The 23,088-nt window shown below is 35.2% G+C and overlaps 3 protein-coding genes across 5 annotated transcripts; all 3 read right to left on the reverse strand.

Annotated features, from left to right (window-relative positions):
• Nucleotides 1-193: 193 nt before the first annotated feature.
• Nucleotides 194-2,553, reverse strand: mrpl35 (mitochondrial ribosomal protein L35). 2 transcript variants are annotated; one of them, XM_067368005.1, is made up of 4 exons: nt 2,482-2,507; nt 1,988-2,150; nt 664-808; nt 194-512 (listed from the first exon to the last, which is right to left on the reverse strand). In XM_067368005.1, exons 1-4 carry the CDS (start codon nt 2,501-2,503, stop codon nt 324-326), a joined length of 519 nt encoding a protein of 172 aa, XP_067224106.1. In that variant the 5' UTR covers nt 2,504-2,507; the 3' UTR covers nt 194-323. The 2 variants fall into 2 exon arrangements, with proteins under 2 accessions (XP_067224106.1, XP_067224105.1); XM_067368004.1 differs by having other exon boundaries at nt 197-512; nt 2,473-2,553.
• A 4,598-nt stretch (nt 2,554-7,151) lies between these two features.
• Nucleotides 7,152-15,302, reverse strand: si:dkey-21a6.5 (major surface-labeled trophozoite antigen 417). Its single transcript, XM_067367322.1, has 9 exons — nt 14,947-15,302; nt 13,555-13,713; nt 13,329-13,467; nt 13,142-13,230; nt 12,704-12,767; nt 11,168-11,256; nt 10,828-10,940; nt 10,476-10,632; nt 7,152-8,138 (listed from the first exon to the last, which is right to left on the reverse strand). Exons 1-9 carry the CDS (start codon nt 14,993-14,995, stop codon nt 7,981-7,983), a joined length of 1,017 nt encoding a protein of 338 aa, XP_067223423.1. The 5' UTR covers nt 14,996-15,302; the 3' UTR covers nt 7,152-7,980.
• Nucleotides 15,303-16,252: 950 nt separating this feature from the next.
• Nucleotides 16,253-23,082, reverse strand: nt5c1ab (5'-nucleotidase, cytosolic IAb). 2 transcript variants are annotated; one of them, XM_067366872.1, is made up of 6 exons: nt 22,581-23,082; nt 21,353-21,520; nt 21,059-21,188; nt 19,596-19,718; nt 19,323-19,507; nt 16,253-17,416 (listed from the first exon to the last, which is right to left on the reverse strand). In XM_067366872.1, exons 1-6 carry the CDS (start codon nt 22,611-22,613, stop codon nt 17,036-17,038), a joined length of 1,020 nt encoding a protein of 339 aa, XP_067222973.1. In that variant the 5' UTR covers nt 22,614-23,082; the 3' UTR covers nt 16,253-17,035. The 2 variants fall into 2 exon arrangements, with proteins under 2 accessions (XP_067222973.1, XP_067222972.1); XM_067366871.1 differs by lacking the exon at nt 22,581-23,082 and having other exon boundaries at nt 21,353-21,845.
• Nucleotides 23,083-23,088: the final 6 nt, after the last annotated feature.

The following is a 23,088-nucleotide window of genomic DNA, read 5'->3' on the forward strand; positions in this document are numbered from 1 at the left end:
TCATTTTTTTTATTTGATTTTTTTTTAATCAGTCAATTAACTTACAGACCAGTTTGTGAACCACTGCATTAAAAAAAATAAACAAAAAAAGTGCAAAAATGTAGTATCCACCCATTGTAGGGGATACACATTTTTAAAATAAATTTTTTTTTAACTTTTAAAAATAGAAAGAATTACATTTATTCAGTTGCATTTACACATGATGAATTTCAATAGTGAATTCATACACACTTGCATCAATAGAAGACAACAGAAATACAGATACACATATCAGACACATCTTTATTTGCTTGAAAACGGAACAGAATAAGGTTAGGAGGGTTTTACACCTTCAGGTTCACTCTATCATGGTACTTCTGGTATGGGTCGTTGAGGTACCAGTTCCTTCTTTTCCAAAAGGATGTTGTCATTTTGTCCAGTAGTTTACATTGAGTTTTATTACAGAACACATGTTCTCTCAGCCGCTTCTTCCGGGCTGCTGACTTTTTCCACAGCTTTTTCTTATATCCAGCCTAAAAAACAACAGCATTATTTAACACACAAAGAACAAGTTTCAGTTTAGGTTCGCAGTCTGGGTTATTTGAACATCGGACTGGATTTCCAACATAATGCCAAAGAAATGTATGACAGGACAGCTCTGAATAATATGTGGGCATGCTTTACCTTTCTCCTCACCCACAGGCCACAGTGTAGCCTGAGAAACCTTTGAACCACTGACTTCACAGACTTCCTCTTGCCTTTCCTCAGACTGTAGTAGGTTAAGTTCCTGACTGGCTGGAGCATCAATGAAGGGATGAGGGGAGTTACGCTGAAGAAAAAGAAAAAACGTCACCATTACAAAAAGAGCAAATCGTCAGTCAAAAAAAATGCAACTAAAAAGATATAGTCATAAATCATGGGAAAACATTTTTTGTTGTTTTTTTTGTTTGCTTCAACAAAAATGGTTCTTAACGAAGTCAAAGCAGAATCAACTGTTCTGCATCCCATAGCAAACACACAGAAGAAGTTTGTTTTGATTCAATACAGACAGTCACTTGTCCCCACCTACTGGTTTAACAATGGGAAAAAAAAAAAAATCCCGAAACTAAAAGCATGTTCACACCAACAATTCCAGCTGATGAACAAAAAAATAATTGACACCCAACCAAAGTGATAAAAGGCACACTATGTAGTTTTCGCCTCTAGTAGTTTTCGCCTCTAGAGGTCGCTATTCAAAACAAAGGCGCAGCTTGATTTCGCAGAATTATGGGAGGAGTTGTCTTCACATCTACAGCCGGCGGAAAAGAATCCGATGAGACTCGGGCAAAAATCATATTCATGGATGAGCTAATGTATTAAAGATTTATTACCATAACTGTAGTATGAAACAGGGTGTGGCTGAAAGCCGCTGGAGCGATTGCTAATGAGAGACGAGTGCGACACACAGTTCAAGAGCAGTGGAGCTTTTATTATTCTTCAAAAGACCGCTTCTGCTTCTTCCAGTCAAGCGTATGTGGGGTAACGCAGCACTGTTTTATCATATTAGATACATTTGAGTGTTGAAAATTGTTATTGTGCTTCTCTGCATTCGCTCGGCGGCTGCTGTGAGACACTTGTTGCACACTGCAGTAAGCTAGATCAATATTAGGCATGATAAAACATGGTACTCGCAGTAAATCAAGAAAACGAGATGTAAACAATAAGACAATGTGTCAAGCTATATAACAATGATTAGTTCTCTGTCGATTAATGTATCCAAACAGTTGCTCACCTGTCTAATAAAACACAAAATATATTAAAGCATCTTTGGTGTGGTATGATGTCGCACAGACATGGTCCTTGTTCTGGTTAAAATTGCTTATTTCTCTGAATTTACACATTTTTGGAAACATTTGGCATAATGAAAGTACAAGTCAACAAAATATATAACACTTGTTTAGTGTTTGTTTGTTTATGATATTTTAATCCAAAAAAATCTTACATGTTGTGCCTTTAGGCAATGTCTTACCGATTCAGCAGGCCGGTGTTTTGCACGGGAGCAGCAGTGTGAACAGGAGGCAGAGGTCTGCAGGCATGTCTCTGCATTACAGCTGAGAAGCGAGCTGTCTGTGTGAGTTTTAAAGCAGGGGTGAGACAGTCCCTGCCTAAAACCGACAAGGGTCTCAGCAAACCTGATCATCAGAGGAGAAAGAACTGTAGTTTACAGTGTTGATGGGATTTTACTGCATCATGACATTCCTTATATTCTACCACAGTAATATAACGACAGTGTAACAGAAAATATAGCATTCAAGTCGAATAATATAAACTAGGAATGAATAAACTTTAAAAATCCAGTATAGTGCACAAATAGTCTCCACACATTGTAGCAAACACAGGAAACTTTTAGTTGCGTATTCCAATGCGCATCAACTTTAAGTCCACAGAAACTCATTTTCATTTTAGCAATGTATTTATGACATTCAAAAAACATTAAATGTGCACATTTCATACCCGACAGACCTCTCGTCAAGGTGGCCGCCATCTTAAACGACACTGACGCATTAACTACAGTAGGTGGTTTGGACAAAAAGAACGCGGTGCAAGCATACACAGAGTAGAAAGGTCCTACCAAAAACTAATAAAAGTTGATTCCCAGAAAGCATATATATATATATATATATATATATATATATATATATATATATATATATATATATATATATATATATATATATATATATATATATATATATATAATACATACACATACAAAAAATTATATATGCACAATGCACATATATATAAAAGAGTCATCTTTTTTTTTTTTTTTTTTTTTATGCTACGCACTGGATCTAGATATAGAAAACTATGAAGCAAAGGGATGCATGCTTTGTTCCAACAAGTAATTAATAATGATAACTGATATTTGGAGGAAACAAACACCACTGAGATAATTTAAGTGTTATTTACATAACTACTCCTGATGTTCTCATTGTGAACGATACAAGGTCTGATTAGTAAAAAGTTGGTTAATCTAACCTTCTAATCTTTCTGAGATGGATTTGATGTTGTTCTTTATTTGTCATATGACAGTTGAGAAAATGAAAGTTCATGTTGGGGATTTTTTTGAAGGGAAGTTCCTAGAAAGAACCGCACTGCCAAACCAGCAATAATAGTTCGTTTTGTGAGCAGAAGAAACAAAGCTGAACTACTGCGCCAGGCTCGGAAGCTTAAAGGGACTGGGGTGTACATTAATGAACACCTTACCAAAAAGAACGCCGATATTGCGAGACAAGCGCGGAGTTTATGGAAGCAAAACAAGATACAAGCAACGTGGAGTAGAAATGGTCGTGTGATGATTCGATTAAATGGAACGCCAGAAGAAGCAAGAGTGATCGTGGTAAGGGAAATCATCGATCTGGAAAAGTTTAAATGACTATTATGGGGACATTGCTGAACGAATTTTGTTATATTATGAGTGTTTTAATTAATGTTAAGTTGATTTTCTATAATAAGAAGGCTTTTTGTGTTAAAAGGAAGACCTGTAAACTTGGATATAAGATTTTCGTTAAAAGTTGTCTGTCTAATGGCCTAAGACCAAGGATCAACTCTTATCCTAGCCTAAATGAATTGGATATTTATCAGCAGAATGCTTATTTATTTTGTTTTGTTTTTTATTTTAATTTTTTGTTTGTAGATAGTTATTTATTTGTTTTCTTCTGTTTATTATTTCATTTGTGGGGATGGGGAAGGATATGATATTAGTAATGAGTAATACAGATCCAGAAAATGATATAAACCTAATTTCTAATTTAGGCATTCATGAAGATGATGACATAGACTTATTTGACACATCCAACAACTTATTTGACTTGTATAATTTTAAATTTATCAGACCCAACAAGTATGATATTGAGAGAGAGATTGACCCAGAAACTAATCTTTATAATGAACTAAATTGTCAGTATTATACAGAAGAACAATTTAATAGTAAAGTCAATATGAAACAATCTTTATCTGTAATACATTTCAATAGTAGAAGTTTATGGAAAAATTTTGCTAAAATTAAAGATTATTTAAACAATTTTCCAAAGTTTAGTATAGTGGCTATTTCTGAAACATGGCTGGATAAGGATAAGGTATCAGATGTAGAGCTGGATGGATATGAACTGTTTGTAATGAATAGGGAAGATAAAAAAGGAGGTGGAGTTGCTATTTATGTGGATTCTAATTTGCAATCTAATTTAGTAAATAATATGTCAACAACAATTGATAATGTCTTAGAATGTGTGACTGTTGAAGTTAAAATTGAAAAAAGAAAAAATGTAATAGTTAGTTGTATGTATAGGACTCCTGGTTCACCACTTGAAACTTTCAATGAATTTATAGTAGATTTATATCAAAGTCAAAGTGGAAACAGGACCTATATTGTCTGTGGGGACTTTAATGTTAACCTGCTTAATCCGGGAGAACATAGAGGGACCACAGATTTTATTAACACCTTCTATAATATTACATTATTTCCAGTAATAGTAAAACCAAGTAGGATAACAACAACAACAGCAACATTAATAGATAATATTTTTACTAATGAAATGGATAAATTAGATGCAGGGCTTTTAATAACAGATATTAGTGACCATCTACCTGTTTTTGCAGTTTTCCAAAATGTATGTAAAGTGAATTCCAGGTCAACATATGAGTCCAGAATTGTGAGACACAGAACACCAGAAGCAATAGAAGTATTTAAAGAGGAATTGGGCCGGCAAAATTGGGATGAGGTCTATGGTTATGAAAACCCAAATGAAGCTTATGATGTTTTTCTGGAAAAAATATTAAAAATTTACGATAAATGCTGTCCACTTAAAGCAATCAAAGTCACTAATAAAATACAGAAACCTTGGTTTACTAAAGGCATCATAAAAGCATGTAAGAAGAAAAATATATTGTACAGAAAATTCCTGAAATCTAGAACAATAGATGCTGAAAATAAATATAAAGATTATAAGAATAAATTGGTAAATATAATTAGAAACAGTAAAAAAGAATACTATACAAAATTGTTGATAGAACATAAACAAAATATACAAGGAACATGGAAAGTGCTAAATAGTGTAATACATAAAAGAAAATATAAGGGTGAGTATCCAAATCATTTTATTAAAGATAATAGAACTATAAATAATATTAATGAAATGGTGAATGAGTTTAATGATTATTTTGTCAAAATTGGTTATAATTTAGCAAATAAAATAGTGCATCCACATAATAAATCTATAAATATCGATTCTATCCACAAGAGTTCAAATTCATTTTTTTTAAGTCCAACCAATGAAAATGAAATATTAAGAATTGTGAGATATTGCAAAGGAAAACAATCGGTAGATAAAGATGGGTTGGATATGTATATAGTTAAGGAAATAATGTATAATATTGTTCAGCCTTTTACCTTTATTTGCAATCAGTCATTCAAAACCGGTATCTTTCCAAATGAAATGAAAATAGCCAAAGTTCTTCCGTTACATAAAGATGGTGATAAGCATTTGTTTTCTAATTATAGACCCATTTCGTTGCTTTCTCAGTTTTCTAAAATATTGGAAAAGTTATTTGTTAAAAGGCTGGATAATTATATAGAATTGAATAATATTTTAATGGAACAACAATTTGGTTTTAGAGCACATAGGTCCACAACAATGGCAGTTATTAATTTAGTTGAAAATATTACACAAGCAATAAATAAAAAACAGTATACAGTTGGAATTTTTTTAGATTTACAGAAAGCCTTCGATACAATAGATTATAATATCTTATTACATAAATTGCAAAAGTATGGTTTTAGGGGGATAGCACATTCTTGGGTTGAAAATTATCTAACAGATAGGTTTCAGTATGTACATATAAATGGTGTAGACTCTAAATTGCAGAAAATAAGTTGTGGAGTCCCGCAAGGCTCGGTGTTGGGACCTAAGTTATTTTTGCTCTATATTAATGATATTGGTAGGGTGTCTGATGTACTCAATTATATTTTGTTTGCAGACGACACCAATGTTTATTGCTCAGGCCAAAATTTGGAAGAGTTGGTAATGGTAGTGGAGAGAGAACTGTGCAAATTAAAGAGCTGGTTCGATTTAAATAAACTATCTTTGAACTTATCTAAAACAAAATTCATGGTATTTAATAATAAATTGATAGAAAATGATATTAAAATTAAAATTGACAATAATATGTTAGAAAGAGTTAATTACATTAAGTTCTTAGGAGTGATTATAGATCATAAAATGGCATGGACATATCATATACAGAATGTTCAAAAGAAAATATCAAAAATAATTGCAGTTTTATATAAATTGCAATATATTTTGAACAAAAGTGCCTTATATATACTGTACAGTTCTCTCATCACTCCATATTTAACATATGGAATAGAAATCTGGGGAAATACATATAAATCTAGAACTACTCCAGTTTTTCTACTACAAAAAAGGGCTATTAGAATAATTACACATTCTCCATATAATACTCCAACGAATCCTTTGTTTACCAAGTTAAAAATATTAAAATTCTATGATTTGGTAGATTTGTATACTGCTAAACTTGTGTATAAGGCAAGACAACACATCCTCCCTCAGTCCTTGCAAGCTATGTTTAGCTTGAGAGACAGTAATTACGACCTTAGAGGGATATATATGTTTAATATACCATATTGTAGAACCAATTTAAGAAGAAACTGTCCATCAAATAAAGGTGTTCTGCTTTGGAATAGTTTCCCTGATGAGTTAAAAAAGGCTATTTCATTAACACAGTTTAAAATACTTTATAAAGGATTGGTAATGAAAAGATATACTGAATAGTGATGATAATGTTAGTAGTAGCAGTGATGATAATAACAACAATAATAATAATAATATTGTATGTTCTTCTAAATATATATTGTTATATTGATGTCAATTAATATGTTAGTGCTGCTTGTGTGGAGTTAAGGGTAGGCATGATAAGCTTTAGCTTCAGCCTACACCTTTTGGTCAATAAGAGTGTAAACATCTTGTTTTTTTTTTTTTTTTTTGTTTTTTTTTTCCCTTTTTTTTTTTTTTTTCCTTTTTTGAATGATCTTGTAATTATTTTGATTTGTAAGGTTATGTATGTGTACATGCATATGCATAATTGTATGTATCTGTAAGTTTTATGTTTTCCTGTGCAAAAGGGAATTTTGCTTGTTGACCAAAAAATAATAATAAAAAAAAAAAAAAAAAAAAAGAATCAGCCATCAAACTTGCATAGAAACACTACAGTTTTATATCAAAGTTGTGCAAAGCTGTTTATTCCAGTATACAACATTGGAAATTGTCAAAATTTTGTTTCAAAAGTAGCTAATATGTAACATCACATGTTAAATACAAGAAATAATGGGCATTTATATAATATAATGTACCTTGAGTTGTCGAGTACCCCCAAGTAGTCAAATGTAGTGGTACCAAAAAATAAACACACATATGAACAAAATAAGCTTAATCCAGCAACATAGTCCTTTTTTTTTTTTTTTTTTTCAGTGCCATGGCTTAACTTAATATCCAGTGCAAAATTAAACAAAAGAAAACACCCCCCCAAAATACTGAATGGTTTACTCTTCAGACTCGAAAAGCAGTCAGAATCAAATCTATAAAGATGTAACTCCATAACAAGATCAGTAGTACACAGGTTTAAAAATGGAATGCAGAAAACCGCGTCTTCATTCATAAATATTTAATAGTATCTTACCAATATAAAGCTTAGAACAGTTCAATAAAAGTTCAAAATCAGGGGTGTCCAATCCTGCTCCTTAAGGGCCACTATCCACTCCAGCCCTAACTAAACACACCCGAATTAGCTAATCAAGGTCTTAAAGATGCTTCGATACTTCCAGGCAGGTGTGTTGGAGCGAATCTATGTAGGATTTTAGCCCTCCAGGAGCAGGATTGGACACCCCTGTTCTAACAGAAACATTCAGACAAAATATGTGCAGTTGGAATGTACATGATAATGTCACCAGCCTGCATAAACAGGCTCTGCATCACAAGGGATTCCATAGAAGCGACCAGGTGGACGGTCTTTTCGCAAGAGGGGTGTACGGGCGAGGGACAGCTCACTGTCATTATCTCTTCTCCTCCGCAGAACCAAAACAATGATGAAGAGAAGACCCACTGTAGAGGACAAAAAGAATTTAAAGAGGGTGACAACTGACCTTATGCCAAGCACCACCTTAAAAATGTTACTGACCAATCCTAATCGATTAAGTGTAAGTAGAAGTTTGATGACAAACTTTGATGTTGGCTTGACAAAGCCAGGTCTGAAAGTTTAATATAACTTTGAACAGCTTTAAGTTTGAAGGTTTTACTCAGAAAGTAAAACAATGTTACTAGCATGTTTTGCTAATGTTTTAACAGGTTGTTAGACAAATTAACATGTTTTGCTAGCATGATTTTACACATTACTAACGTGAATTAACATTATGCGAACAGGAATTAACATGTTTCTAACATGAATTAACCTGTTGCTAACTCGGGCTGCACGATTTATCGCACGATACGAAAAATAACATTGAACTTAAACACGATCATCATTTAAACGCGATTCTTAGTGCGTTTTTTTTATGTGCAGCTTGTCAATGAAGTATGGCTCCAAATGCTAATCCATCTGAAAGCACTGCGAGTTTGAGTCGCTTATAATGTACATTTGAAAAAGCAACACGCGTCAAACTTCTTTTCAGACACGAGAAGCATTTAATAACATCTTGTCCAACAAAAGACAACATTTAATAAAATGTTTTACTCCAAACTCACTTCATGACGGCAGTTAAGCATCCTTCTGTGAGATGATGTGGCTTCTTACACAGAATGTGTGTTTATTAGTCAAGTTTAATCAATCAAAACACTTCAATCTTCTGTTTATTCAGCTACAGCGATATGATGCGTGTTATCGTCTTCTGTGTTAGCCCCCTCTGGCTTTCAGAAAAGCATTTACTACCGATCACAGAGCCATACAGCTCTGACAAGCTGCACATAAAATAATCAGAGCTTTTGCCAAATCACATGCGGTTTAATAGCGATAAATCGTGCAGCCCTATTGCTAACATGATTTAAGACTTTGGTAGCCTGAATTAGCATGCTGCAAACATGTTTTATCACATTGCTAACATGATTTAACACTTTGGTAGCATAATTTAACATGTTGCTAACATGTTTTAACATGTTAATGCCATCAACATGTTGTTGGCATGATTTAACATTTTGCTAACCTGAATAAGAATGTTATTAACATGTTATTAACATGAATTAGCATGTTGTGAGAGTGAATTACATTACTAGCATAAATTAACATGTTGCTAACATGAATTAACACATTGCTAGCATGAATTGGCACATTGGTAGTATGAATTAAAATTTTGCTAACATGAATTAACACTCTGCTAACATGATTTAACATTCTGCTAACATGAATTAACATTTTGTTATGTTGGTAACATGATTAGTATAAACAAACACATTGCTAGCTTGTTTTAGCATGTTGTCCTAGGATAGTCATTAAGCTTTGCTAGTTATAGCTTAAATACTCTAATTGTACAAAAGTCTTGACGCCCTCAATGAAAGTCTATAGCGTCCCAAAAGGCGCACTATACACTATGCACTTATACACTGTGTACTTATGCACTATGTACTCATCCATGTATGAATTTGATAAGCTTATTTTGTCATATTGGAGTCTGATCCCCCTTCCCCCTCCGCAATGTAATTAAAGCTGCGACAGTTGAGTGCATGAAGTGTCCAACATTCCACACTTTTTTTCCTGTTAATTTGGTGCATCATCCTGTGCACTTTTTCTTTTTGTAATTTTCTGTGTGAACGCACTACTTGCACTATTTATACTTAAAAATGTTACAGAATAGTGGATAAGTATGCATTTAACGAAAATCCTAAGTCGGAGTTAGAAAAATATAGAGTAGGACACAGAGTCAGAACAGTCTGGAGGTCTGACCGGAGTTTGGTGGTTCTAGCTTGAAAGAAGGAGGAAACACTGTTTAAGTCTCGCTCATAATAAGCTTCACATCAGTATGTTGGCTCTATCTAGTCAAGATAATTAGTAGACATTAGTAACTTAAGCTTGTATGACAAAGTAAAGGTGCGATCACATTTACTGTTGTTCAGTGAATTTTCACATGCAAAATCAAGTAATTTCAACGGGAATCCGCACAATAGGGAATTTGGTGTGTGGGTGAAACATTTCCCTCAGCAGATTTCAATTCCATGTTGATCAACAGAAAGCTGCTTGGTAAGAAAGTAGCTTCTGCGTGAACTCTGTTGCACTATTGACAATAAACAACAGACTTTTTACTGGCAAAATTCTGTTGAAATCTCGCTAATGTGACCTTATGTGTAAACAAGGGGGCAGAGCTTAGCAAATAGACTTTATTTTGTGAAACTGACATTTTTTCACATTGTGGTTAATGAAAGAAAAGTTCAATGTGATGCGAATGTTCATACCTCCTCCTCCAATAACAAGCAGTGCAATAGTAACAGGAGCAAGTTCACACGTCTCCCCGACCTTTCTGAAGAAGGTCTCCATGCAGTAACCAGGGGCCGTGCTGCCCTCAGGACAGAACGCATCAGTGGGACATTGGATCGGATTTACATCAGGACTCTGGAGCATACAGACAGAGGCACATGTATTATATAGTGACATTTCATCATTTTCTTAGATAAACAAGGAAGTAATCACTTTTTAAAAACCTACAGTATATGATTTGCATTTCTTTGTGTTCAAGCAAGAGGAACCAGTCCTGTGGTAAAATTAAAGATTGTACGTGTGTGTTTGATTAAGGAAGTAATAGCTTACAGGGCAGTAATGGTTTTCAGGACACAGGTCACAGTTCTCCTGACCCCAGCGGATCTGATAGAAACCACTGCTGCAGATCTGACACATGGTTTGATAGGAAGGCTTGTGCATTCCTGTCAAAAAATATTGACATTTCATAAGTGTACCGTAGAAATACTGATTTACTTATCAAGACCTATATTCATGTACTGATCTATGACAAAACTGATGACCAATCTGATTTCTGAGTAGCTTTCATTATGTGGATGACCTGTCTTCAGAGTTTTATATCACTAAAGCTTTCATTAGTTTGCATGTTGTTCATATATTTTGAGTAAGCAATGTGGCTAAAGGAAGATACCTGGGCGACAGGGCGTACATTCTTTGGAAGCGATCTGTAGAGCCTCTGAGCCTGCAGGACAGATCCGGCACTGGGTACAACTGGAGGAACTATCAAAAAGGGAGAAGGGGAGAACTGTAATGGCGAAAAAAACTCTTTATAACAAATTATAACTGTCATTTGGCACTGCAATGACACCGTTATAATGATGGCGTGCCAACGTAATAGAAAAACAGTCAGCTGAAAAAATGTCATGAAGTCTATAAATGGAAATGCTTTTATGTTTAGGAAGTACGCCCAAAAATACTTATACATACACATATACATATACACATATACATATATATACACTCACCGATCAGGCAAAACATTATGACCACACTGACAGGTGAAGTGAATAACACGGATTATCTCTTCATCATGGCACCTGTTAGTGGGTGTCCTCAAAGTTGATGTTAGAAGCAGGAAAAATGGACAAGCGTAAGGATTTGAGAAAGTTTGACCAAATTGTGATGGCTAGACGACTGGGTCAGAGCATCTCCAAAACTGCAGCTCTTGTGGGGTGTTCCTGGTCTGCAGTGGTCAGTATCTATCAAAAGTGGTCCAAGGAAAAAGAACAGCGGTGAACCAACGGCAGGGTCAATGGTGGCCAAGGCTCATTGATGCACGTGGGGAGCGAAGGCTGGCCCTTGTTGTCCGACATAACAGACGAGCTACTGTAGCTCAAATTGCTCAAGAAGTTCATGCTGGTCCTGACTGAAAACGTCAGAATACACAGTGCATAGCAGTGTGTTGCGTATGGGACTGCATAGCCGCAGACCAGTCAGGGTGCTGACCTCTGTCCACCGCCACAAGCGCCAGAACGCCAGATCTGGACCACGGAGCAATGGCCTGGTCTGATGAATCATGTTTTCTTTTACATCACGTGGATGGCCGGGTGCGTGTGCGTCACTTACCTGATGACACATGGCACCAGGATGCACTATGGGAAGAAGGCAAGCCGGCAGAGGCAGTGTGATGCTTTGGGCAATGTTCTGCTGGGAAACCTTGCGTCCTGCCATCCATGTGGATGTTACTTTGACACACACCACCTACCTAAGCATTGTTGCAGACGGTGTACACCCTTTCGTGGAAACATTATTCCCTGGTGGCTGTGGCCTCTTTCAGCAGGATAATATGCCCTGCCACAAAGCAAAAAATGGTTCAGGAATGGTTTAAAGAGCACAACAATGAGTTTGAGGTGTTGACTTGGCCCCAGATCTCAATCCAATCCAGCATCTGTGGGATGTGCTGAACAAACAGGTCCAATCCATGGAGGCCCCACCTGGCAACTTAAAGGATCTACTGTTAACATCTTGGTGCCAGATACCACAGCACACCTTCAGGAGTCTAGTGGAGTCCATGCCTCGACGGGTCAAGGCTATTTTGGCAGCAAAAGTAGGACCAACACAATATTAGGACGGTGGTCATAATGTTATGCCTGTTTGGTGTATATATAGACAGCTGAGACACACATTTGATGGTGCAATGTTCAGAATGTTCAGAAAAGGAACTTACTTGCAGTACGTGCCTTGTGGACATGGGTTACATGATGTTGAATTTTGCAAAGATGCGTAGAAACCTGAAGCAATAAATTATTATTTTTTTAACCTTTTCAATTTTTATTGAATGCTTAATAAATCTTTAATATTTCAGATTACATTTTATGTCTCATAAATGTAAGATGTGTGTGTATGTAAAAATACATCATCTTCATAATAAATTTGAATTTATATTTTATATATATATATATATATATATATATATATATATATATATATATATATATATATAAAGTTATTTATATTCCGATATGTATTATCATTTTTTCTGCTTTTTTTCTCCACCCCTCTGTGTCAAATCATTCATATAGCAAAGCGAATGAATGAAGGAATGAATGAAGGAAGAAAGGAAGGAAGGAAGGAGTGTTTAAATGAAGAACACATCACTTGTTACCTGGTGTGCAGGCCCTGCAGGAGACAGAGCCTGTGTTATTGTTGTAGGAACCAGTAGGACATGCCTGGCAGACTGGGCTTCCAGTGGAACTAATGCAAAAAAAAAAAAAATGTATATGCTTATATAAAAAAAAGCATTTGCTTATGCTTTGAATAAACATAAACAATGTAATACTTTCTACTCTCACTTGCTGTAAAACCCAGATGAGCAGGGCAGACAACCCTGCTGTCCTGCTAGAGGCTGATAGAAACCCTGGACGCAGAGAAGACAGTCTTCAGGTAATACACACAGGCCTGCCTCAGGACAGCAAGAACACAGTAGAGTTTCTGAGAACACAGAAAGAGAAAGTGCATGTGTCAGCTTCAACATGTGAGGAACACTTTAAAGTCAACAATACATGAAAATGAACACACCGTTATAGGAGTAAGAGCCAGGAGCGCAGGCCGTGCAGGTGGAGGTGTTGAGCGCGGAGCAGCTGGGCCCTGTAGTGCTGGGAGCGGCAGTGGTTACGTTTGCACTCACTGTGGTGATAGTCACAGCAGGACTGAGTGTTGTCTGACTCATCACCACTCCTACACAACCGCAGACACATGAAAAACCAGCTTAAAATAAATCATATGACATAAAAGCATAATTAAATGCTTTTAAAGGCTTAGTTCCACCATCACCCCACATGTAATTCAAAAACACATCATTTTCTTACTTCTGTAAAGCACAAAAAAAAACATATTTTAAAGAACCACACACTGTTGAACGGCAGATGGTCAGTTTTACTAAATATAAATATTGTATCTAATTTAGTGTAAAGTACTGAACAGTCACAAATATGATATGATGTTAATTCTTGCTCATTTTGACTCAATACTGCTCGACTTTTTGACAAGGTCATTTTATTGCAATGGCATCACATGAATCATGCTCAAATTCTTTCGACTGTGTGTGTGTTTTTTTATTGTCTGTTGGTGTATACTGTAAATGGCACAGCATGCTTGTTAACCATCAGCAAAATAGGCAAACAGAGTCCTTATTGTGAGCATAATCACATTAGCCATGAGGCCGGTCACCCTCAGCGACTCAAGCTCCCACTGAAGAAATACAATTATTCTGAGGGGACGATCATATGACTTGATTTCACTCCAGAAATACTACGTGAGGGAACCAGGAACCATTTCTCTGTTGGTTCTCTTCCAAGCTTTTCCTATTTTTGATACTTTTCAGCTCATTTTAACAAAATGAGGAGGTTGACGAATCACATGTATATTGACAAAAGAAATAAAGGGGTCATAAAAAACAAGTACAGGTTTACTATACAGCAGAGGTTCTGGCCAACATATTTGCACATATTTTTAGGTTAAGGCCTGTTAGTAGATTTCACAAAGAAGATTGTTGTTGGTAAAAACCCTCAAAGATGTACTAAAGTTGTATCTGTATTGGAAAAAAAAAATGCTCCACCACCTCTGGTTATTTTGTTTACTAAAGTAAAAATGGTGAAACCTCTGGTTAATTTGTTACAAAAGGTAAAAATGGTGAAAAAATGATTTAAAAAGGTCAACACCTAAACAAAATTCCTCTTTTTTTATTATTATTATTATTATTATTATTATTTATAAATAATCAACTTTTATGTTAATAAAATAAACATTGTCTGGATAGATAAAAAAATATATATAAATATAAAAAAATAAAATATATTCTTGCCGAACAGGACGACTATTGCATGTATCTAAATAATAAACGCTAAATAATACAATACGTTATAAAAGCATGTTAAAAGTCACAGATTTTCTGTTGATTTGGAAACTCACCCAAAACACAAGCGGTAACGAGAACAGACAAAACCCTCAAACGCTCCATGATCCAGCGATTTACTTCAAGAGTTCCCACTGTTATCCATCTGCCTTCATCACGGTAGACGACAGCATTAGTAAAAGAGTGTAATATTGGGAACTAATGAAGATTTCTTCCCTCACTCTCATTCCCTCTGTCGAGGGCTCATCAAAGTCATATGACACTAATCATGTGATCACATTCCTAAACACTGCTTGCTTACTATAACTTTACTATTTTATCATCTACAAACATTCTATACGCATGAACTAAACTAAAACACGACAGAAGTTAGTTGTAATATTTAAGGTGGGTGACACATTAACCAGCTGGACGCAAGTTAAAAGTCCAACAGAGTTTTTCAGAGATTGTTCTGAAGTCCCGCCCTTTTTACCATGGTAACTGTAGGGCAAATACTGAGATCACCGGTTACCACGGTTGGTGTTTTTTGAAGAAGTAAAGACATATGAAAATTTCTGTAATTTCGCCACGTTTTACACAGTGACACAGCAGTAGAAAATATAACTAAAGCTGGATAATTCTACTTTTTCACACGGTCCAGTCTGCTCCATTTCAAATGACTGACATTCTTGTTTATTATATACTTACAGAGCTGGGTAGATTACTTATGAATTGTAATCAGTTACTGATTACAAATTGCATGACAAAATTTGTAATCAATAATATAATCTCTTAGATTACAGATTTTTGGTAACGTAATCGGACTACTTTTGGATTACATTTAGATTACTTTTGTGCTAACCCTTATTTGATGTCACATATATTGTAGGATAATCTTGTGCTATTTTGACAGATACAAAAAAATATATATATTCCAAAAAATATATTCTATTCACCAACAAGATCCTTGACAGATTCTTTTTAAAGTGCAATGTATGGACAGTTAATACTTCAAAATACTAACACTACTGTACCTGTTAGTGTTTGCTGATAGTAATACTGAATAAAACAAAATCACATCTTATGATTTTAAAAAAATTTTACTTCAGTAAATTTAGAAAATGGCAACATTACAAAAACAAATATTGAAAAACATGCAATTCACATCAATATCACTGCTACATCAAATATTTCATCTATATTTCATATTATATTATTATTATATTTCATATATAAATTTCATCTATATTTCCCACTCACCGCCGGAAAAACTTATATACGAACGTATATAAGCGGCAGGTTTATTATGATGAAAAAATATAAATGTTAAAAAAGAAGAAAAATTAGGAGAATCAGTGAATTGTGAACAACTTACTGCCATTGTGTAAATAATATGTAATCATGTAATCCATAAAAAAGTAACTGTAATACGAGTATTTTAAAAAGTAGTTTACTCTAATTACAAGTACTTGATTTTTGGAATCTGATTAAGTAATCCAGATTACATGTAATCCGTTACTCCCCAGCTCTGCGTACTTATATATTCTGAACTACAAGGAGAGAAAAAACAGTATTTTTTCATTAATTTCCTCTTAACCGTTTATTATGGTTTTAAGTGCAAACACTGACTTGAGCATGCCCTGAGTAACACATAGGCTATATATCACATCACACCCACACTACAGAGGTAACTAATACATTCAGCAAAAACTTAACCAAATTTGTACATGATAACACTGATGTATTAAAACACTGCATATACACAGATACAGAGTGTAAAACAGCCCTTTATGGTGAACAATCACAGAGATGGTCATTCAATACATGGCGATTACAATATAAAAGGCGAAAATATATATGGCTAGAAGTGTGAAAGGTGATATATTTTATCCAACACAGCATTTGGTGGAGTTTAGCTTGAGATAAGTTACACATTGGGCATAATAAGTAAACAACATGTACTTTTGCATTAGAACAGAACATTTTTACAATAACCGTTATTTTCTCGGTTTATTTATGGCTTGTTACAAGTTAGTAACCAAACAGAGCTTCCATTTTTGGAAGCTGGAAAAGCAAAATTAACATAGTCCAAAGCAAATTGACCAATTACAAAGAAAAATGTTCTTAAAAGCTTTGTTTTAAATTAATCACTTGATGGAACAGTATTCACACTAGATGCTTAGCTGACAGGTCTTTTTTTACTTCCTTCCCTGTCTTTGGTGGAAACTTCTGGGCAATTCCATAGGGAACATGAGCCGCCACAGTTCCAAGTTCCGCCGCTCCCTCCACATGGAACATTTGATCGTCGAAGAAGATGTGAGGTCTGATCTTTTCCAGCATGGGGCCTTTAGGGGCTCCTGCTAGGAAGAGAGCCTCATCTGTCTCCAGGCCCCATGAACGCAACGTCTTGAGGGCCCGGGTGCCTGAACTGGCTGCACTGCGAGCTGTAACCAAATAGGTGCGGATGGGACAGTCCAAGCGCTGGCCTTTGGCATAGAATTTCTGCTGCAGTTTCCCCAGGGCTTCCAGGAACCCTTTAAGTGGTCCCTATAGGAAAAAAAGATAATTCACTATTGTCAAAAGTAGGGTTGTCATTGTACCAAAATTTCAGTAGTCGGTACAATACCAGTAAAACTTGGTACCAATTTCGGTACCTGAGCAAAAACTGTTGAATGGCCTTTTACATGACACCATTTTCAACTAAAAACTGAAAACTTTTATGCATTTTGGCCATTTATTTTTACGACAGCGGCCTTTTGGGGGCATAAAAATGCAAACTTTATAAAACGGGTTTCAAATTGCACGTTTTTTAAAACGAAAGGCTACCATTATTGTTTCCCAGTAAACTACAAAAAAGCGAATTTGTTAAAATGGTGATGTCACGCGCATGCATATAGAGTACCTCAGGGATGGCGCGTTTTTGTAGGCCAACACGGAAGTTAGCGGTGCACGGGTTACCTCGGTTGAAAGCCTATGCATTTTTCCCATAGACTTTTAGAAAATCACAGAAAATAAGCTCTGTCTATCAAGATAATCTTTACAAGTTAAAACAACATAAATACATTTTGAAGCCTAAATAAAGTCGTCAGATATAAAAGGCTAACAGTAGGCTATAAACGGACTACAGCACACCATGGTCGCGGATCAATGTCGTCACCACTAAGCGTCCTCAAACTGTATTTAAAAAACAACTTTATTTAAAAACATGCTCTCTGATTATGATCTGTGCTGAGTACTTATCCACTTTTTCATGAGAAATGCTGTCCAAATGTCCTGTTTGTCATGATGACGTCTAAAGTCCCCGCCAAAGGAAATAGTCCCTTTTAGCAGTTTGTTAGCAACCGCCTTTTTTTAGAAAAATCCCAAGTGGGTTATAACTGGTGTGATTTATGTCATAGATCAAAACATGAAAGTATTTAGAGGCTTTGTTAACCACAGACCTTATTTCAGGCGATTTAGCAAAAACCCATTAAAAAAACCCATAGACTTTACGGCATTGGAACCAGAAGCCCTAAAATGCTAACTCGCTTCTGGGTTTTGCCTACAAAAATGGGTCATCCCTGAGGTACTCTATTACGTTCAGTCTATAGGCGCGTAGCGTTTCTTTACAAAGTGATATCGCCAACTACTGGCCTGGCATGAATAATACAGTGTTTATAATAATTTTCGCGGATCATTTTGCATTTTCCATTTTTAGTACATCGTTGTCGTGTAAATGTACCCTAAGGTTGCCTCTAAGGGTCCGTTTACTCGACAACGATGTACTAAAAACGGAAACGTTCTCACATACGCAGTCTTTTACAGAGCACTGACCCCAAACACGCATGCCTATAGACTAAATGTAATACACGTGTGCATACCATCACCATTTTCACAGATTCAAGTTTTTGCAGTTTACACGGAGACTGTATCGTTTTCAAAAGCTTGTACTTTGAATCCCATTTTCAAATGTTGGCATTTTAAGGCCACCAAAACACTTGTCATGTAAATGAACGGCTAAAACGTGTAAAAAGTGCAAGGTCGCTGAATTCTGCACTCTTACGAAAACTCGTTATAATAAAATTCTGTATTAATCGTACAATGAATCTCTACATCTTTACATCCTGTTTACATTTTGTTGGTTATAATGAACAGCTCACAGTGAACAAAGCAAAACCTCATGCGTTTTTAGCGGTGTTAAACAGAAAACTGTTCAGCTTACTGACTAGCACCTCTGATAGGCCACTGAGTTCATACGCTCAACAGATATGATTGTGATTGGCTACAATGCTCAATGCTTGTAAAAACATGCTGTAAAAAGAAACCTTTGATGCTCAGAAAGCGCTCAAATAAAACACAAATGAGAGTGTTCGAAAGCAGTGTCAATCAGCACGTACAGACTATAACCGGTACTACATTTTAAGGATTCACACTGTATAACATTACACTACTATTAAATTGAAATTGAACATACACGATCAAGGGGTTTATTTTCATGGGCTTTCTCATGCTCAAAGAACTTGTCCAGTCCGTGGGCTTTATAAATCCTCTCCGACTCATCCGAGAAGAGAACGGCATCTCCATCAAAGGCCACTCGCAGCTGAGTCTCCGGCACCTCTGTGATTTTTCCTTGTGAGAATACTGTAGCTGCTGCAATTCCTAAAAAAATAAGAATTTCACATTCAAACAAGATTTGTATATTTATGATTCTACCGTTAGATGATAATTCTCCAAACACTCCACTCACCTTCTTCAATGGCTTCTCTAACTTTCAGTGAATCAGCTGACAGATAAAGGTTGGTGTGGTAGGCTTTCAGATACCCAATGGGACTTTTGCCTCCAGTCATACAAAAGCGCTCTATAAACAGCTCTAGAATTAACAGACAACCCAACACATTATTTACACTTTTACATAATTACATAGAGATGACTACCGCCAAACTGAAGCCAAGTCAAGTCATCTTCATTTATATAGCGCTTTTCACAATACAGGTGCTGGTCATATGATTAGAATATCATGAAAAAGTTCATTTTTTTATTGTAAATTATTTTTAAAAAATGAAACTTTAATTTATACTAGATTCCCTACATGTAAAGTAAAACATTTCAAAAGTTTTTTTTTTTTAATTTGTTGATTAGAGTGTACAGCTAATGAAAGTCTAAAATCCAGTATCTCAAAATATTAGAATATTTACATTTGAGTTTCATTAAATGACCATCACTACAGTATAAATTCCAGGTATCTCTTGTTCTTTGAAACCACACTAATGGGGAAGACTGCTGACTTGGCAATGGTCCAGGAGACAATCATTGACAGCCTCCACAAAGAGAGTAAGTTACAGATGGTCATTACTGAATGTGGTGGCTAACAATATACAGATGATCTGAAGGCTCAATAGTGCCTCAGCAGTGCCACAGGCTGATCACTTCCATGCCACACTTCACTGATGCTGTAATTTGTGCTAGGAGCAAGTCATTTGCTGTAATATGTGCTGCCGACCAAGTATTGAGTGCACAAATGAACATACTTTAAAGAACTTGAACTTTTCTGTTTTGCAAATCCATTTTTTGATTGATCTTAGGAAATATTCTAATATTTTGAGATACTGGATTTTGGACTTTCATGAGCTGTACGCTCTAATCATCAAAATTAAAAAAAACTAAAAAAAAAAAACTTTTGAAATGTTTTACTGCTTTTACATGTAGGGAATCTAGAATATATGAAAGTTTCATTTTTAAAAATAATTGACAATAAAAAAAAAATTTTTTTCACGATATTCTAATTATATGACCAGCACCTGTACATATTGTTTCAAAGCAGCTTCACAGTGACAAAAGGAAAATTATTATCGAGCTAAAGTTTTTGATTGAATCACTTCCGTTGCACTTAAAAAGCTACTGTTACGTATGAAAGACACAGAAAAAGCATACAAAAACACATTAAAGAAAACAGGTTTTCTGATAAATCAGCATCTCTGGACGTAACAATACCTCAATACAGTCTTTTGATAACTGCATTGAGCTCATTAAGGCATGAATTAAGCATCTGTAAGGAAATAGATGCAGCTTTGGTAATATGTGAACTTAAAGGGATGGTTCACCCAAAAATGAACATTCTAATACAAGTTCACCATGTTTCAAAGGGACACAAATTCCTGATGTTTATTCAGCGAAAAGCAGAGCTTTGGGGTCAAAGATGTTTTGACTTACGGTGATGATTAATTGAATTTATGAGCCGAAGTCCCACATGAGCATGATTGCTGGTCATCAGAACCACATCAAAGAGCTCTTCACTGTCTGGATACAGCTCTCTGAGTCGAGCATTCACTGCCTCCACTGCCTACACATGAAGAACAGAACATTTCCCTATATCCATAGCACTGTTGGACAGAGTGAGCATTCATTTATGACAGATAATTAATTATCTCCATTAAGTTGAGATCATTTCTATATTCTCATTACTGATACCATTGCTGTGCGTAAGTACATTGGAACAGGTTTAACCTTAATGAAAGGGAAAGCAGGTCCGGGTGCAAATGGTTCGATCTCATGTTGGATCTGGTAGTTCAGGTAATCCTCCATTCCCTGCTGCTCATAAATGTCCTGCTCCTGATCCATATTGAAGAGGGCGCGGGAGGACACCGCGATAGTGATGGCATTCTGAGGCTTTGGCTGAATAAACAATTTTGTATTATTGAAAGTAGGACAAATATTTTTGATTACTATTTGAGTGTTATTTTCAAATTTTGTATTAAATAAATACATAAATAAATTAGGCTATCAATTTACAACTGATGCAAAAAAGACAAAATTGTCAACAACCAATTTTAAATAAATAAATGGTCAGAAACCACTATCAAATGTTTTTAGACAAGAAAGAAAGTTCCCATTAACAACATCAAATGTTAAATAAATAAATAACAGTGCAATAAGACCAAAAATGGCAATAACCAGTTTCAAATGTTTTTAGACAGACATTAAAATGTTATTTACACAAACAAACAAGATACAAATAAATAAAATAAAGACAAAACAATTGCTATTAACATCACTAAATGTTAAATAAATAAATAAATAACAGTGCAATAAGACCAAAAATTGCAATAACCAATTTTGGATGTTTTTAGACAAACAGATAGATATTAAAATGTTATTTACACAAACAAACATAAATAAATAAAAGACCAAACAATTACCATTAGTAACATCAAATGTTAAATAAATAAATAAATAACTGTAAATAAATAAATAAATAAAATGTTTTTAGACAGACATTAAAATGTTATTTACACAAAGAAACAAGATACAAATAAATAAAAAGACCAAACATTGCTATTAACATCACCAAATGTTAAATAAATAAAGTGCAATAAGACCAAAAATGTCAGTAACCAATTTCGAATGTTTTTAGACAAATACATATTAAAATGTTATTTACACAAATATACACATAAATAAAATACCAAACAATTGCTGTTAACATCAAATGCTATTTAAAAAAGACCATAAAATCGCAAGTAGCAGCATTAAATGTTAAATAAATGAATAAAATAATATAAAGTTCATTACAGTAAGACAAACAAGTGACCTAACCAAATGTCTTCAAAATAAACTATTTTTCGTCGTAAATCGCTACGCAATTTGCGTTGTTGCAACAGTAATCAAATCACCTACATATAAAAGAGCAACTGGTCCTAAGCGTTTGCTCATATCGCATTTTCTAAAAATGTACCAAATTTTGCGTTGTGATTTTATCTCGGATCATAGTCCCTTTCTGTTGATTGCCTTATTATTTTGTTTGCTGATACACTGTTGAATACAGGCTATGTTTTACTCCCACTTCAAGGCATCACTGCACCAAACGCTCTCACGGTCACGCCATCGTCCGCGCGCCTGTTTAATATCTCGTTGCAGGTGTCGCGTGTATTTTTAGAGGCATTATCAAATGCAGATAACTGAGCTCAAAACAAACCTTCATGTTTTTCATCACGACTAGTGTATATACTATCATGTTGGTATATTGTAAGGAACTTTAATAGACTCACCGGTTTAGGTTTCTTGCTGGGGCTCGACTGGTTCTCCTTCCTCTCCCAAAAAGTGTCTTTCATCAGTGGTTTATTCATGATAAACAGATGGGAGGCTGATGGTCAGAAGAGCCCTGCCCTGTTTGACCTACACACACACTGAGCAGTCACATGCCCTGGAGCAAAGCAGAATCCAGAAAGCAATAACACTGATTT

The sequence above is a fragment of the Chanodichthys erythropterus genome, chromosome 18, assembly GCF_024489055.1.
Source record: "Chanodichthys erythropterus isolate Z2021 chromosome 18, ASM2448905v1, whole genome shotgun sequence".
Classification (NCBI taxonomy): Eukaryota; Metazoa; Chordata; class Actinopteri; order Cypriniformes; family Xenocyprididae; genus Chanodichthys; species Chanodichthys erythropterus.